Source organism: Protobothrops mucrosquamatus, unplaced genomic scaffold (genome assembly GCF_001527695.2).
Source record: "Protobothrops mucrosquamatus isolate PMUCROS unplaced genomic scaffold, P.Mucros_1.0 scaffold233, whole genome shotgun sequence".
NCBI lineage: Eukaryota > Metazoa > Chordata > Lepidosauria > Squamata > Viperidae > Protobothrops > Protobothrops mucrosquamatus.
The window spans coordinates 1686510-1703484 of record NW_015386584.1 but is presented as its reverse complement, the minus strand read 5'-3'; the positions used below and the strand labels follow the sequence as shown (position 1 = coordinate 1703484).

The window sequence follows — 16975 nt, the reverse complement described above, 5'->3', positions numbered from 1 at the left end:
TATTCAGAGCCTTAACTTAAAATCTGTGTTTGAAAGTACATATTTTCAAGAAAATCTGAAAGAAGGTACACTCCATGTCTCCAAAAGGAAATTGTGCTATAGACCACTATGGGGAAAAACCACAGATAATGGTTGATGTTAAGCTTATTTGTGGTAGGCAAGAAGTACCTTACCAAAAATCCAAGACTCTAAGACTGATTGTGTGAAAAAAAGATAGTAATACACATAATTTGGGCCTGAGCAATGTAATGGGCCTTACAGACTTTACTGAAATGGGCAAGAGAGTAATCAGTTACTAACAGAGCTACATCCACTATATTTAGGGCCAGATGCAATTTCCTGACTATCTTCAATAGGAATGCACTCAAAACTGAAAATATGTACCTGAAATATATATCTTAGAATTATGCCTAACTGTTTTGGATTGGCTCAGAACTCCAGATTTTAGTTAAATGACAACCTAGTGGAATTTTGGGGATGAATATTACAAGACTTTGGTCTTTCTATTCTCCTCAGCATGGTCCATTAATCTTCTCAAAGACTTGCTTTTCCTACCTCCACTTAATGCTGCCATAGATTTGATTGATTTCAAATACAGAAAAATAGAAAGAAGGTTGGCAGGGAGTGGGGAGGACTGGTTGGATATACTGCCCTTGGACTCAAGCCAAAAGCTTCTGTATCTATTATCTCGGATTTTTCCTGTACACTGCCCACCCGTGCATCAAACAGTGGAAATTGATCATCGCATTGCCTTCGAGAAGTCAGCTTTTCCATGCACACAGAACATTTTGTGCAACCTACTCTTAAGGACTTTCTTTGAACATAGTTAATAGTACCTTACTGTCCTTGATCTTGGTAACCCTCCAATGTAAATTGGGTCTTTATCAGAACGATTCAGGTCAGAGGCTACACCAGGGGATTCGCCTTGCTTGATTTCTTTAGAATTGAGGCTGTAAGCATCCATGACTGCCAAAATCCCTGAAAGATAAAAGAATATCTTGAGGTAAGCAAATAGGAACAGTTTGTCAGATTCAGGAATTTCTATTCAAACAAACATTGCAGAAAATGTAACAGTAACAATACATTGTTCTGTTAGTCATTAAGATCACCTAAGAATAAAAAAATTAAACCCTACTCTCATTTAGTAGAAATATGAAAAATATAACATACATGTTATTTCAGACAGTACTTTTACAACATAATTTCAATTTAAACAAAATAAAAAAGCAATCTACCCTTTGCTATTCAACAATTGAAAGTATTATACGTATAATATGTTGGCGCATTCACAATTTCTGGAGGCAGGTTGTTCCACTGATTAATTGTTCTAACTGTCAGGATATTTCTCCTTAGTTATAGGTTGCTTCTCTCTTTGGTTAGTTTCCATCTGTTGCTTCTTGTCCTGCCTTCAGGCACTTTAGAGAATAGCTTGACTCCCTCTTCTTTGGTTGGTTAATCAACCAAATCTTGAGGGTGGAATAATTTTGCTTTAGAAATGCTTTTTCAACCTCATCTCATTCATTGTTAAACTGATATAAAGATGTTTCATCTAATTAAGATAGTTCCCAAATATTAGAAGCTCATACAGAATCCATTAAGAGCGTCATCCTAGCTCACCTTTCTATGAATGTTCAATTGATTTTTTCAGTGTGCATCAAACTTGTATCACATACTGATATTACAGTATAAACCATCCAAATCAAACTTCCACCAAGAAGCAACAAAGAAAACCTGTTCATTTTAATTTTCAAAACTTTCTTGTATGTGTAGAAACCATTGTTTTGAAGTGAAAAATTAGATAAAGCAAGTCAGACCTGGTATGTGCTTCATAAGGCAGAAACTGCCACCTCTAATTCTTCCATTTCAGTGTAAAGATGGTACCACCTCTGATTTTTCAATCAAAGTAATAAAGGGATTGTGCCTAGTTTTCATAGTCCTATGGTTTCAATGTTATAATTAAAATCAATGTCAAGAACAAACACACTGAGTTATGTCTGGATAAAGCCAACATATTTTACCTTCCTTTTTGTTTCGGCTGAATGAAAGTTTATACCATGTTCCATTATTGTAGCGGTTTTCAGTTTTAAGTGTAAGGGGACCTGAACCAAGATCAACGGTTACTTTAATTCTGCCATCGACAAGCTCCAGAGATAAGAAATCCTTCTGCAGAAAAGGAAGCAAAAATTAGGGAAATATATCACACTTCTTATTGCTATAGCTATTCAACTATCCAATAAGTAAGAAAATCTTGGAAATTTCTATCAGTCATTTGAAAACTCAAAATGCTTCACATACATTATCTTGATACAAATTCTGTAAAATTAGTTCTATTCTGAAAATGAGGAGCTGAGACTTAGTGAAAGCTACCATCTCTCTATTAAAGTCACAACAGATTCAACAATGGTTTAACTAATCTATCATACAAAGCAATTTATGTAGTTTATTGTTGACTCTTCACTATAGGGATGTCCACATGGGGTCAACAACATCCAAATCACTGGACAATCAAATCCCACTCATTTTTATGAGAATGCTATTCATGTAACACACTGCAGAGACATTTCATTCTTGTAAGGCAATAGGCATGAAAACTGGCTGGGGAACTTTGGGCCAGTCACTCTCTCTTAGACCCACCCACCTCGCAGGGTTATTGTTATGGGGAAAATAAAGGGAAAGAGGAAGGAGTATTTTGTATGTTCATTGCCTTGAATGACTTATAAAGTAATAAAGGCAAGATAAAAATCTAATGAATAAATAAATAAATAGCTAATAGTTAGGCATAGTAGTGAATTTATTCATTTTTATTTAATTACTTATCAATAAATACCCCCAATACAGATTATGGAACTGAATATATCTTTTTTGATAAAATGGAATGATCTCCTTACTGTGCCATTGGAAGCCAGGTATACTAAGAGCCCATTAGTTGAAAAAGTGTTGAAAAATACAATTATCTGAGTCACAGTGGAGCGAAGTGCTTTCTCTACTACTGAATATCCACTGCCATCAAAATGAAATGAAGGATCTTCATACTGTGGGCTAGGGAAAACAAACAAAGAGAAGATTGAGACTGGCAGGCTATAACTAAGTCCTTAACAAGATGCAATCTGTCCACAGAATTCTGTACTACACTCCATAATGAAAATCCAATTTAGCAACAGTCAAAATAGACATCAACTGAGTCTATATGTAAAATTGCCAAACTGCTCTTTTAGCCTAGAAATAAAAGTAATGCAAAAGATCAGGACAAAATTAATTTGATGTAATTTAATGTAGATCTGTATTAAATTAATTAAAGACAGTTTAAAACTATATATGAGTAAAAGTTATTTTCATTTTGAAGATTAGTTTAAATATACACATGAAACTTTCCAATATATTCTTTTCCTTTTTTAGTAAAGAGAGCAATATATGAATTTCAAATATTATATCCACATCAATAAAATGGTCACATTTAAAAAGCAACATACTAATCCTTCTATGTTGTCTTCAGCAATTTAAAGGGGAATACTCCATTATCAATAGGCATAATTCTACAGTTTCTTAGGATTCTTCAGAACAGGTTTATAAAATAATCATCTATCTCCCTCTGCTGGTTAAAACATACTTATACAGCTATGAGCATTTTTTAAATTGGTTTTGATATAAAAATGATCATTAACAGAATTATCTTTGAATCATCTTTTAACTCAGAGGAAATCCAGAAGATAATTTTCAAGATACATCCTTACAACAATTTAAACAACAGGAAAACAACAAAATTAAATTCCGGTAGCACCCAAAATGGAACATGGTACAGGTATTTGTAAAAAAAAAAAAAAAATCACCCCAAAATTAAATGCACAATAATGCTTTTACAACCCATCTACAAGACAAGGTTTGCCTTCTGAACAGGTGAATTCCCTATCAAAGTAATGCCTTGACCCATATTTATTTCCTAGAGAGGTCAGAAGGAAAGTTGGAGAATCACACGGTATTCTTCACTTGTGGATAGTGGTAGATGACTCAAACAATTTTAAAGATCACTTATTTTTTAAGTTGCTATACAGCAAACAGGGAAGCCTAATTAGATTTATAAAACCCTCAAGCAATGCCATAGGCATACTTGTCAAAGCAAAATACATGTAGACCCCAAATTAAATTCCTTTATATATTGACTGAGATGACAATGCACAAACTAATTAAATAACATGAGTATCAGCAAGCTATTTTCAGTTCTCACCTTCCAAAGCATCCTGTGCACTTGCCTTCTCTTTCCATAAAATTCCAAAGTCCCACTGGCCTGCCATTCAAGAATGTCTCCCCGATGCACCCTTTAAAATGTGTTACTTTAATTGATGGTGATTTCTATAGAATACAGAACACATTTAGAGCAAATAAAACAAGCTTTGGCTATTTGAAATTTCTTCAGGCACACAGCTATATTCTTCCAAATGTGGCGTAGTGTAAGGGTAAAACAAAATCAGTTAATAGAACAATGTTTTATCTGAGCTCCACTGAGGAACTCTGCTGCATTTGAGTAGCATGACATAGTCTGCACTGCAATAATTAGTATTGATTAATATTATTAATCCCCATGTACATAATAACTTTCACCTCTCTCTAGTGGTATCCTCACAGGCTTGCTGATTTTGTCACTATTGCAGCACAGTGTTGCTAAGTTCGTTCCTTTGTATGTGTGTGCAACAACATCACATATGTCCAAAAGAGATGAACTTGAGTCTTGAAATTAGTGTCATGAATTTGCCCCTCCCCCTTTCCACAAAGATGCCGCTGTTTCTCACATTAAAATTATAGTCACTGGCACATTTTTAAAGAACAAGAACAAGCAACCACCACATAGATGTCTTTCTTTTCATTTCTGAATACTTGACAGCTCTTACGGATTACGAGGAGGGAATCATCTTCAATAGCCGCCAACTGAACTATCACAATATATTACAGTAAACGTTTCACCTTGATTTGTCCTCCAAGTCCACCAATGAACATTAGGGTTGACGGGTTTACATCTAGCACAGTGGCTGTTCCAGGGGAGGTTGCACTTCTTCTGATGGGCTTCTGAGGAGAACTAGTCTCCTCTACACTCAGAGTGCCAGTTTTCGCAAACCTAATTAGAAGAATAACGAAAGAACTAAAGTAGTTAAATCTGCCAACTGGTGTTACACATAGCAGTTCAAGAAAAAGATGCAAATATTTATATAGTTGACGGCAACTGTTCTGAATACCTTATCACTTAGATGTTGCTATTTACTGATTTGATTCATATTCCATCCTATATAATGGAACTCCAGGCAATGTACTTACTTCCTTATCCTCTTCCTTTATAGCAGGGGTAGTCAACCTTGGCTCTTTTATGACTCGTGGACTTCAACTCCCAGAATTCCTGAGCCAGCACAGCTGGCTCAGGAATTCTGGGAATTGAAGTCCACGAGTTATAAAAGAGCCAAGGTTGACTACCCCTGCTTTATAGCAACAACTCTGTTAATAGATTGGACTGAGAGAGAAAGAGAGAGGTAGCAACTGATCCAAGGTTGTTCAATAAGCTTCTGCGGCTGAGGGCTCCCTGGGACTAGTCCAACAGCTTAACCCACTACAAAGATTTAGGGTATTCATTAAATTCAGTTTATTTATGCAGACTGCCCCTTTTTTCTAAAAACAAAAAGTGCAGATCCTTTACCAAGGTACTGAAAACTCTTCTACGTTTGGGCTGTACAGTTTGCTTGAGTTATATGTATGATTGTGAACAGGCTGTAGTAAATATACAGGATGGTTGGGAAGGAAAAGAAAGGGGTAAATGAAGCTCAGCCTGAGCCAAGAAAATGATGGTTTACAAAAATACCTCCAACAGCCAGCCCTCTCCCTCTTAATTCCAAGAAGATAAAAGAGGGAGGAATGGAACCATATTCAGACTTGCAAGGTTCTGTTACTGTAGCTGTTCTAATACAAGTAGCTTTAGGTTTGCACAATGAATGCTTCTTAGTCTGGTCTACCTCATGAAACTGACACAGCCTTGACATAATGGTGATATTTTTCAGCTAACAAAGTATCTGGGAGTCAAATTGCATTAAGCTACATAAGTTTCAAAGGCCATTTGAGTAAGCTTTTGTGGTTGAGGGTGGACTACAACATCAGTTTCCCTGCTTCTAGTGTAACATCTCAATGAAGGCTCCTGGGCTGAGAGGGGAACTGACCCAATGAGCTTCCTTATCTGAGGATGATTAGAGTCTGGGTCTCCTCACTCCTAGTCCAACACTACTGTAACTACTGTACTACACAGCTCTCAAAATATCCATGTCTGTATCAGGTTCTGTGATTATATGTGACTTACCAGCATTCTTTTATGCCCCCCATGTCAATATGCTATTACATTTGGGGGAATGAATTTAAAATTTTTAAAAGACAAAATGATTACTTTATATTTTACAAAGGCTTAAGGCATCAATTTCAACATTTAAAATCGTTGAATGTGCTGCAAAATTTGGTATTAACTAGCCGTTGAAATCATAAAACCAATAGTATCTATATCTCTGTGGTTTGTAATTGTTTATCTCTTACATCCATCTTATGATAAATACCTTTATTAAATAAATTAAATTATTATTTTAAGAATGTTAAAAGCTGTTTATTCCCAACACAGCTTACCTTTTCTAGATATCTGATGTTCTATATAGACAGTATCACATCCATAGTATTTTACACATCCATACCTGGTAGCATGTATTCTATGCCATTTGTTGTTGTTAATAGATAAATCAGGATATTCCAGTCTTGTTGACCCAGAACCCAAATCCCACAAGAAGGCCACCTTGCCACGTCGCATCTCCACTGCCATGAAATCAGTCTAAGAAAAAGTTTGTGAATATTAAAGGACCAACATGTTTAACAGCGTTCTAAAGTTTTTAAAAATCTTTTAAATTTTTTTTTAATTGTTATGATTCCATAAGAGAAACTATAATCATATTCATATATCACAATCATTTTAATATTTACTCCACCTTTCTGGTCCTACGAAGAAAGTTTATTATTTGACATTGGCCATTTCAATTACAGCAACTTAAATATGAGATATATTCAGTGGTGGGATTCAAATATGTGAACAACCAGTTCTCTGTGTGGATGCCGCTTCTGGAAGTCCATTCTGGGCCTGGGCAACAAAAAATTAGCTACCGGTTCTGCCAAAGTGGGGTGAACCGGCTGAATCCCACCACTGGATAGATTACAAATGAAACTAGCCAACCACAAAAAACACCTTGGAAAGCCCAGACAAAAAAAATATTATAAAGTAATATTAATGCAGATCAGACTCATATCTGAGAAGTCAGCAGTATACACAAGATGTGCTAAACTTTTCCAACTCAATTTTAAAAACTTAAAATAATGTGAGGGACTGTTAGACATTTTGCTTCTAAATGAACCATTCAAGGAAACAAAAACATTTTGAAGATGTAAAGACCACATAAAATTATATAGGCTTAATTAACCACAGAATCAGTTAAATGAACATACTGTACATCTAATTCTACTATAAAGTACAAGTCGTGTAGTTAAAGAACAAATTAGCATTGCATAAATATAAACTAATATAAGAACCTATTGAAATTAGCAGTATCAATTGAGATACAACTGATTACAATTAACTGACTGGGAGCAATTGTGCTGGTAAAAAATGTAAAAAGAAAAGAAAAAATGCTAGTATTGTGTTTTTTGTTTTGAAATCCAAGTAATTTATTATTGAGTTTCTTTTTTCCTATTGGGCAGCTATCTACTGCCACCTATAAAGGTTAAAGAAAATAAGGTTTCATTGCCTTATACAGAGATTTCTACTGACCATTATAGTTTACTTCATTTAAAAGCAACAAATATATTTAGATGTATCAAATTACGGTTTGTATAATATCTTGTCATTTGGCCATGCTTCTGGCCTCATGAGATTAGTCCAGAACATCTGAAAGATATTTTTGTTTTATCCACACATCTCAAGTTAAGCTGCAGATGTGAATGCAATATTCCCTAGCAATATTGGTTATGTCATAAGTAATCTGTGTGTACTTGTGGGCACAGAGAAATTACTGCATCAAGCAAAAAATTCCCTCTTTAATTGACTGGTTTTCATCTTCCTTGCAAAATCCTGCCCTGCCAAGTTTATGCTTTCAAGTTAAATTTTAGCATTATTAACAGTTTAGCCTTCTAATGGCTTAGAGAATATATAAATGACGTATCTATGATCCTGATTGTTTATCTTAGCAGTAACACAGACATATCACTATAAAGACAAAATATATCAGTGTATGCATACCAAGCTTTTGTATTGTTAAAGTAACAACAGAAGGAAAGGATATCTAAATATCCACAATGTGTCAACTGATAGGAAAATCGACTTATTTCATATCCAGTTTTAAGAATCTATTTTCTCACATTAACATTTGAATATTCAGGATACTAAATTTAAGAGAATATTTATTACTGATCCACTAAAGTCTGTAACACATAAAATAGGCAAGAGATTGTACCCTTGTATTCATAATAACCCAAAATATTTTGCAACATTTCATTATCTCAGATACTAACAAATACTAAAGTTGCCACTGTATTCATAAACATGTATGAAGAAACCTTTTATAACCAATGTACTGACCACTGAAATGCAGCTTATTTGTTGTATGGGTGTCAGATAAATATAATTCAGTAGAAACCCAATGGAAATTTGTACTGATAGCTGGTAGAGTACCCAGCCTAAAGAAGAATTGAGATATAAAATCCTTTACTTACTTTACCATTGCTACCCAGATAGAACAAAAGATTGTCAGGTTCCATTGTTTTAACATTTAATGTTAATGTATTGTAGTTAGTAGATAATATCTGGGGTTGATAGGCCCGAATGCAGTCTTTTTCCACAGATACTGCAATTTTAATCTGAAAAAAGGAAAAACAAAAAACTTTATATAATGCAGGTACAATTTATACCCATACACATACATGTAGAGACACATAGTGATTATCATAGAAATATTATCTACATTAATGAATAAAATACTTGACATAATCAATATGCTGACTCTGTAAACTGCCTAGAGAGTAGTAGTATATAAGTCTAAATGCTATTGCTAATCACATGAAGGAGTCAGTGAGATGGGCAACATATAAATTTATTAAATAAAAAAATAAATTAAATCAAAACCAATGGGACGGAGCATTTATCTTTATGTCTTTATATTCCACCAAAATCATGAATGGTATTTCTTTGTGCCGCTGATGGGGGCTGCTCTGTACATCCTACAATGCAAAACACATTGAGGAAAAGGGAAACAGTAGATAGTGGAAAACAATACATGTTTTTTTCAGAACCTTGGTTAGTTGTACTTGATTAAGAGCTTATGTCCCCTAAGATGTAGGAATTAGAAGGTTGAAGCAAAAGCCATATGCACAGGATGGCTTCTGAGAAAAGACTGGAACAGATGGATTAGGTTACCCCGAAGGTCATACTTGCAGAAGGGAACCAGCACTGTGAAGAACAGAGTGATGAGGGGTCCTTGGTGGCCTCTGAACTTGGTTGTTTTCTTGTAGACATTTCATTACCCAAATCAGGTAATATTATCAGTGCTACTCATCATCTAGCACTGATGATGTCACCTAGTTTGGGTAATGAAATGTCTGCAAGAAAACAACCAAGCTCAAAGAGCACCAAAGATCTCTCATTTCTACCCTGAGCTACAAATACTCTTCTTTATTAGAAAGAAATGAAGAATGTCCTGGGATGAAAATAGAGACGTGCAGGAAGGCCATAGAGAGTTTTGACAATAGAACGAGTAGTTTGTACTAATTAGTAGTCTCATACATTGCGTGGACCTGTTCTCTTTGAAACTGCATTTTTGAAACTGTAAGAACTAGGCTGCCATGGAAGATTTACGTTACTGAAAGAAAAATACAAGTCCTTGTGGACACAAATAAGGAAATAAGGAGGAAAATGTTTGTATTACAGCTTTTATCATTTAAAATTTAATATAGTGACAGTAGATACAACTATTTAGGGCATGTACTTTACATTAGAGTACATATGTACTTTGTCAGTTACAGTTTATTACAGTGATGCAACTATTTAGGATATATCCTAGAACAAAATAGCAGTTTCTTTTCTGGAATACATAAAAATGGTTAGCTGCTTACAGAAGCTGCCTGTTTGCGAGCCTGGTTTATGAGCTCTTTAATTTCAGAGATGTTTCTGCTTAAATTCTCCTCCAGTATTTTGAGAGGTTTCAGCCTTCCATATAATAGACCAGCCTGGATTTCAACTTCATTCACTTTTTTTTCAGCTGATGCTGCTGCCAAAACAGAAGTGAAGATATCCTGAAAAAGAGTTTTGGGGCAATTCTGCTAACTATTTGTGTTTTAAGCTGCAAATGAATAATGAATACACACACATACACACACACAATTATGTAATTAAGTACATTTAATTTTTTACTGGTTTTTCATTCAGCCTTGCTAGTCTGAAAATGCCAACTTTCAATCGAAAAAGATAGCAAACCTCATCAAAGTTCTCACCATATCAGCAAAGTATACTAGTCCAAACTGCTTTCAAATGTGAATAGGATAAAGAATGCATTGGATTAAAAATTAATCCCACTCTTGCATGCAGTAACATTTCTAGTAAGCAATCAAGCAGCAAACTTACCAGCATTTGTTGAATCAATTATAAGTTCATTTGTTTTCTGCAACGTCTCATTAACTTTAGACAATGCAGATGAAGAATTCAACAGCTTCTCACTAAAACCGACAGTATGACTTATACCATTAAGGGCAGTCAAATTAGCAGAAAGAGCCAGCCTTTTTATTGCCAAAATATTTTCATTAGTATCTGAAACAAATGATCAACATAAATTTGATTATCTATCATCCTACTTGCAAATCTTTGAAACTCAGTTACTATCAGTCTCAGGAACAAAATAAACCTAGTACAGAAAATTTGTGATCAGATTCTCATATTTATGTTAATTTCCTAAACTTAAAGTGTACCCTATTCTAATAAATGCAGTACTACCTTATGTCTGGAACTGAACAAGTAATCACAACATAAAAACCCTCTGGATGCAGTGTCACAACATCTAAGCATATGCCTGCCCACTTCCTTTAATGCAGGGGTCTTCAAACTCAGCCCTTTTATGACTCATGGATTTCAACTCCCAGAATTCCTCAGCCAGTGTGCTTGGTTGAAGTCCATGAGTCATAAAAGGGCCGAGTTTGAAGACCCCTGCTTTAGTCACTGATCGCCTATTGTATGGAGGGACTATTAAGGTTCATATAAATTGAAATAAAGGCTTTCCACATGATTGTTCCTTATCTCATAAACTGGTCAGCTTACATTTAAATGAACACAAGAATAATCAGTCCCTGCTATATAACTATCAAGGTCTGAAATTAGGAAGCTTGTGAGTCTGTAAGCAGTTCATTTGCCTTTGTACTTTGGGCATAATGCTTGAGTAGAGACATAAAACAATTCTAATGTATCAACAACCATTCTAATGTGGTACCCATCAAATTAACAGTTTAAATTTAGGGTTCTCTTTAATCCATACTTTATGGTGTCCTAAATTTGTTTAATCCATATTTCACAGTGTGCCATCAAAACCAGAGTTTTGAGGTATCTTATGGTGGAAAACTAAAGCTGTACATATAAAAGTTATTCGTATAAAAATATGATTTTTTTTCATTGTAGTTTTTATTTTAGCTCCAGTATATTAGCGAGACAATGTCTATTACAAAGATTATTACAAAGAAGAAGTAAAAGGAGTACTATCATGGAAAAGGAAATGAATAAATTGTAACATTTAATCTGATTGTTAATAAAAAAACTGCTTGCTACAACTGGTTATTACTTATACATGCAGTGCTAAATTATGGTTTATTGGCAGTGGAAAAGATCAATAAAATACCATTCAAATCTGCAATCCTATTTCATCTTGGCCAGGTTTCAGAGCTTTAATGGGCAGAAATCCAGCCAATGAATCCTTGCTCAGCATGATGCACAAATTATTTCCTATTCATTTTTTCTTTTTTTGTTTTAAAGGAATGAGAACATGCTGAAAACAGCAACCATATATTGTCCTCTTACACATATACTTTATAAATAAATAAATAAATAAATAAATAAATAAATACATACATACATACACACACACACACACACACACACACACATCTGAGATAAAAAGATTAGATTTTCCGGTGGTAATGGTTAAATAGATCTGCCTTCTAGAATGAAGGACAATGTTATCAAGATGAACTTCCCTTACCTCCGGGCAATGCAGTCAGCTGAAGTAGGGAATCATTAAACCTTTTAGCAATTCCACTGGCTTTTGCTTTAAGTCTTTCCACTTTTATGTTAATTTCATTTAACCCTGACCTGAGTCCTACAGAAGAAAATAGTTGTAAATCTAAAGCAGTAGATTACTTTTTGAAAGAAAATAAAAGCAGTGAATTGTACCTTATATAATCTTATACTGTATGCTAAAAAGACACCTATTCAGCAGATGCACTATATATAGCTTAAACTATCAAGCAAAGCCAAATGTTGCCAGGGATCACACATTAAAAAATGCACTAAAACATAATTGCAGCCTGGGCCAAATAGGTGGTTGTTTTATTGCTTTCAGGAGGATAATTTGTAATTGGACCAGGTTTATAGGTTCTTTATTACAAAATTCCTCATGTTAATATATACAGCAACCAATATTACATCCTACAAAGATCTCAGGTGGAGTAAACACCTTAATTTTATTAGCACAACAGTCCTGTGATAATAAAAAGTTTAACATCCTCAAGTAAATGTCATTACAGAGCAGAAATTAATATGTCAACCTATATGTAATGAAACTTACCATCATACTTCTTGTGGAGATGTTTTGCATCAGTTAAGACTGTGGAGCTAAGCTGATGGACATTTTTCCCAGTGTTGTTCAAGGGCCCTCTTTGCTTAAACACAAAAAGAAAACATTATTTATGGGAAAAAGCAATATTAAACTTACAGGATTCTGGCATAAGATAATTTTGGGGGAACCCTTATATGTTATGTGACTATAATGTAAAAAACTCATTTCTATGGTTTTGTATCATGTTTAGCTTAAGCTTCCAATCTCAGTCCTATGATTAAACACATCAGATTTATTAATATGAGATATGAGACAGAACACCATAAAAAACATCTTCACATACATAACAAGCAACTATATTAGAAATAGGGTGTTGTGAAGATCATGCATGCTTCCAAAAAATGTTTTCCTAAAATGACCTTGTACAGATGTAGTCGACTTTCATCAACACATCCCATAGTTGCTGTTGTGGCTTGGACTTGTTCCCAGAGATCATGGGGTTGCACCAGATGCTTACATAGTGCATAATTATTTGGATTTCTGAGAACTTTGACCTCAAGAAGAGGAATCTTATCCCTTAACTCATGTACACAATAAGAAAAAAAGGATCATGCCAAGGGTTAACCAGGTGGTACATCACAAAGATCTAAAGATTAGGTCTGGCTAAAATTGAAAATAATTAAGCTTTCCAACTCTTTTCAATGGATTGAATTTCTTAAAAGGAAAAAAATTGTACCAGAATGGAGATACTTATCATCCCTTGCTTTCATTCTGTTTTCAGAAGATCAGAAAAGTATTTTTGTAGATTCCAATATAGAGCTTTCAACAAAGAAAAATATGATTGCTGAACAAGCTTTTGAACAAGTCAGAAGCTACTTCCATTGTATGCAGTGGTGCTTATTTTTTGTAAAGCTTACATAATTTCATAATTATAAAGAAAACCTGGACATTGTGGTTAGCCATTAGAATATTCCAAAGCTTTTCATTTATTTGAGAAAAGAAATAAATTCATGTGTAGGATTTTTAAAAATCTATTATTGTAGGGTACAAGCTATACATAATCAAGACGTAGCTGCTTTAAAGAGTTGCATTAGAGACACAGGTATTTTAATAGGGCAACTCCATGCATTTTTTTCAGGTTTACTTAGAAGTCTAAAATAAATGTACTTCCTTTAAAGAGATGATGAGTTGCACTCCCAGATGTTCCAAAATATCTCTACCATATAAGTTTTGAATGATGAGTATCTATATTGAAGAATGTATACATGTATTAATATTACACAGAGTTTTTATATACTTACCACATGTTCATATATAATCTTAGTGACATCACTTGCCAGGTTCTCTGCACTCTCAACTACATTTCTGATGGTAGAGTACACATTGACAGAATTTGTCACATTCACAGTCACATTTCTAACATTCAAAAGGCCACTGCAATAGAAGATGAAAATTATATCTTTGCATAGAATTTAAACGTATTAAAATATTTATCAGATTTTACTAGGACCTATGACCTATTTTAAGCCTTATAGTTGGATCAGTTTATTTATTTATTTTATTTTATGTATTAAATTGCTACAATGGCCATCTCATCTAAATGACTCAGTGGTTTACAACAACATGCACTTGAAAAAAAATAACATTACATTGTTTTAAAACACAGAATAAAAGTTGCAGATTGAACAACACATTGCCTTTCATCCCTAATGCAGTCATCAATTCCAGTCTTCTGTTACAATTGAAAGTTTATTTTCCTCAATAATTATATTCTAGATCAGGGGTAAGCAACCTTGGCTCTTTTATGACTCATGGACTTCAACTCCCAGAATTCCTGAGCCAGCATGGCTCAGCTTGGAAACCTCTCCCTTTCCCCTCAGCATGGCTGGCTCAGGAATTCTGGGAGTTGAAGTCCACGAGTCATAAAAGAGCTAAGGTTGCCTACCCCTGTTCTAGATGAAACAGCTTATGCATTTCAGTTTCAGTAATACTTGGCCTATCTACATGTAGCAATTAAGTATGTTACAACTTAGTACAAAAGAAACATTTAAACTCAGAAGAGCTGCTGGAACGAACTACCCCCCGAGATCCGGACGATTCCGGATCTCTTAACCTTCCGCCGCGCCCTCAAGACATGGCTTTTTCAACAAGCGGGCCTGACCTAAGGTGAGTTTTAAATAGGGACAATTTTTAAACAATTTTAAAGAGCCACAGCTACTAATATTTGGATTTTAATTGGTTTTTAGCAGGGGAAAAANGTTTGAATTCCACACTCTAGACTGGAAGTTTTATATTTCCTATGTACAGTTTGTGTCTTATAAGCTCTGAGGCAGAAAGCCATTTCCAGTAGACAGACATTTTAGACGCTACAAACTGTCTGCTATTTAAGTAAAGCATAAGCTATTGATGACACTCTTACCTCTCTAACGCATGAACAATTTTTTCTAACTCAGAAGCATGATCTTCTGTCTTATAGACAAGTTCAAGAGCTCCTCGAGTAGACAGCTGCATAACCAGGTCATCCACATGTTGTCTTAATTTAGTACTCCATAAGATCAGTTCATCCTCGTGGATTTCTAGATCCTAAACATTCAAAATCAGTTAATATCATATAACGGCTAATTAACTAAATTAGTCATAAATTAAGGTTATGAGTGTTCAGTGACTTACAGACGTAGAATTAAATATATCTCTCGCAAAGGCAGCAGCAGCAGTTTTTTTGATTTTTCCTTCTTTTATCAGCGTAACAGAGAGCTCCCCATCTTCTTTAACATTCAGCTTTTTATTCTGAATACAATATTGGGTATAATTAACACTTTATATCAGCTATTACAGAGTAAGTATATCTTACATAAAATCCCTTCATGTGTAAAGGGATACAAATGTTAAGTGTAATATACTTTGCCTAATGCTAATATTAAACCTAATTTTTTCTTTAAAGATTATTTTAAACACTCAGACAAATCTACTATAAAATCACATGAAACATGCTGTGAGTCTTCTTACATTGAACTCATTGAGGTTGTTATTAATAAGAACAAACAGACGCCTAGCCTCCTCAGTGTTACTATTTGCTATGTTCACAACATCTTGGGCTTCTTGACGTTTGCTGCTATGTTCAGATAAGGCACGTTTTGCTGCTTTTTGAAAATCCTTAATTTCTTGCTGTGGTCTCCAATATTCTCTCTGGATTCGTGTCAGCAATTTTTCTGCACCTCTAATAAATATAGAAGACATACACAAAGTGATATAAATCCTCTTGAAACTAAAAGTCACTCAAGAGGAAGTTGAGATCTGTCTCATATAGCTAATGAGAAATTTGGCTTCGTTGTTTACTTATATTGTTTGTAGTCAACTATCATTGCATAAAATCATTAACCAAGGATTACAGGCTAGTGCTTATGATATAACATGCAAAGTTGCATCTAATCTTGGCTTGTTTGGAGGGAGTAAAGTATGAGCTGTGTTTGAATATCACAATATGTGATTCCCAAAATAGTTAAAGGAAAGGCGATAAAGAAATATCTCCTATTTAGTGACAAGACTATGAGCACTAATATTCTATGCATTCCAAAGGTGCTTTTTCAAAGGCAAATGGACTTTGTTTATTCATTGAAGACGTTTAGCTTATTATGATTGGGAATTATCCATAGATATTCTGTGCATTCATATCCCAGATCATTAAACTTATCTGTTTGGCATAAAGTGGTGAATTTTAACGTTTATTCTTGCCATGATCTCAAGAGCAGAAAAATCAATGCAAAAGTATCAGAAGTATTGATGGAAATCAAGAGACTTTTCTTGATGGCATCTTCTTGGCTATAAATTTGAGAATGTTTCTGATTTATTTCAAATACATTTTAAATATATATTTTATAAATTAAATCAGGTTTCATTATTTTCCTTTTTTTACAAATTCCCATTTTGATATTTTGTCTAAACTCATACAAAATTACATTCAAACACAGTTTTGGATTTTATCACAAGCAAAATCTTGTCTGTGGTTTTCAGTTAAATATCTTTGATATATATATCCGAATAATTGTTCTGTCCCCCGTCCGACCCACACCCCCCAACCAGTCAGCCGAGGCCTGAAAAACTACTCGGCA

The 16975-nt window shown here is 34.4% G+C and overlaps 1 protein-coding gene across 1 annotated transcript in view; it reads right to left on the bottom strand.

The window, feature by feature from the left end:
* LAMA1 (laminin subunit alpha 1) overlaps positions 1-16975 on the bottom strand; it is a 95470-nt gene that overhangs the window by 13926 nt on the left and 64569 nt on the right. The window contains exons 35-49 of the mRNA XM_029283793.1: positions 15873-16124; positions 15537-15653; positions 15286-15449; positions 14168-14300; positions 12876-12969; positions 12291-12407; positions 10673-10855; positions 10165-10319; positions 8770-8913; positions 6708-6841; positions 4957-5107; positions 4223-4347; positions 2889-3039; positions 2019-2163; positions 837-978 (exon numbers count right to left, since the gene is read on the bottom strand). Of these exons, the coding sequence (XP_029139626.1) occupies positions 837-978; positions 2019-2163; positions 2889-3039; positions 4223-4347; positions 4957-5107; positions 6708-6841; positions 8770-8913; positions 10165-10319; positions 10673-10855; positions 12291-12407; positions 12876-12969; positions 14168-14300; positions 15286-15449; positions 15537-15653; positions 15873-16124 (2207 nt within the window). The remainder of the gene's footprint in view (positions 1-836; positions 979-2018; positions 2164-2888; positions 3040-4222; positions 4348-4956; positions 5108-6707; positions 6842-8769; positions 8914-10164; positions 10320-10672; positions 10856-12290; positions 12408-12875; positions 12970-14167; positions 14301-15285; positions 15450-15536; positions 15654-15872; positions 16125-16975) is intronic.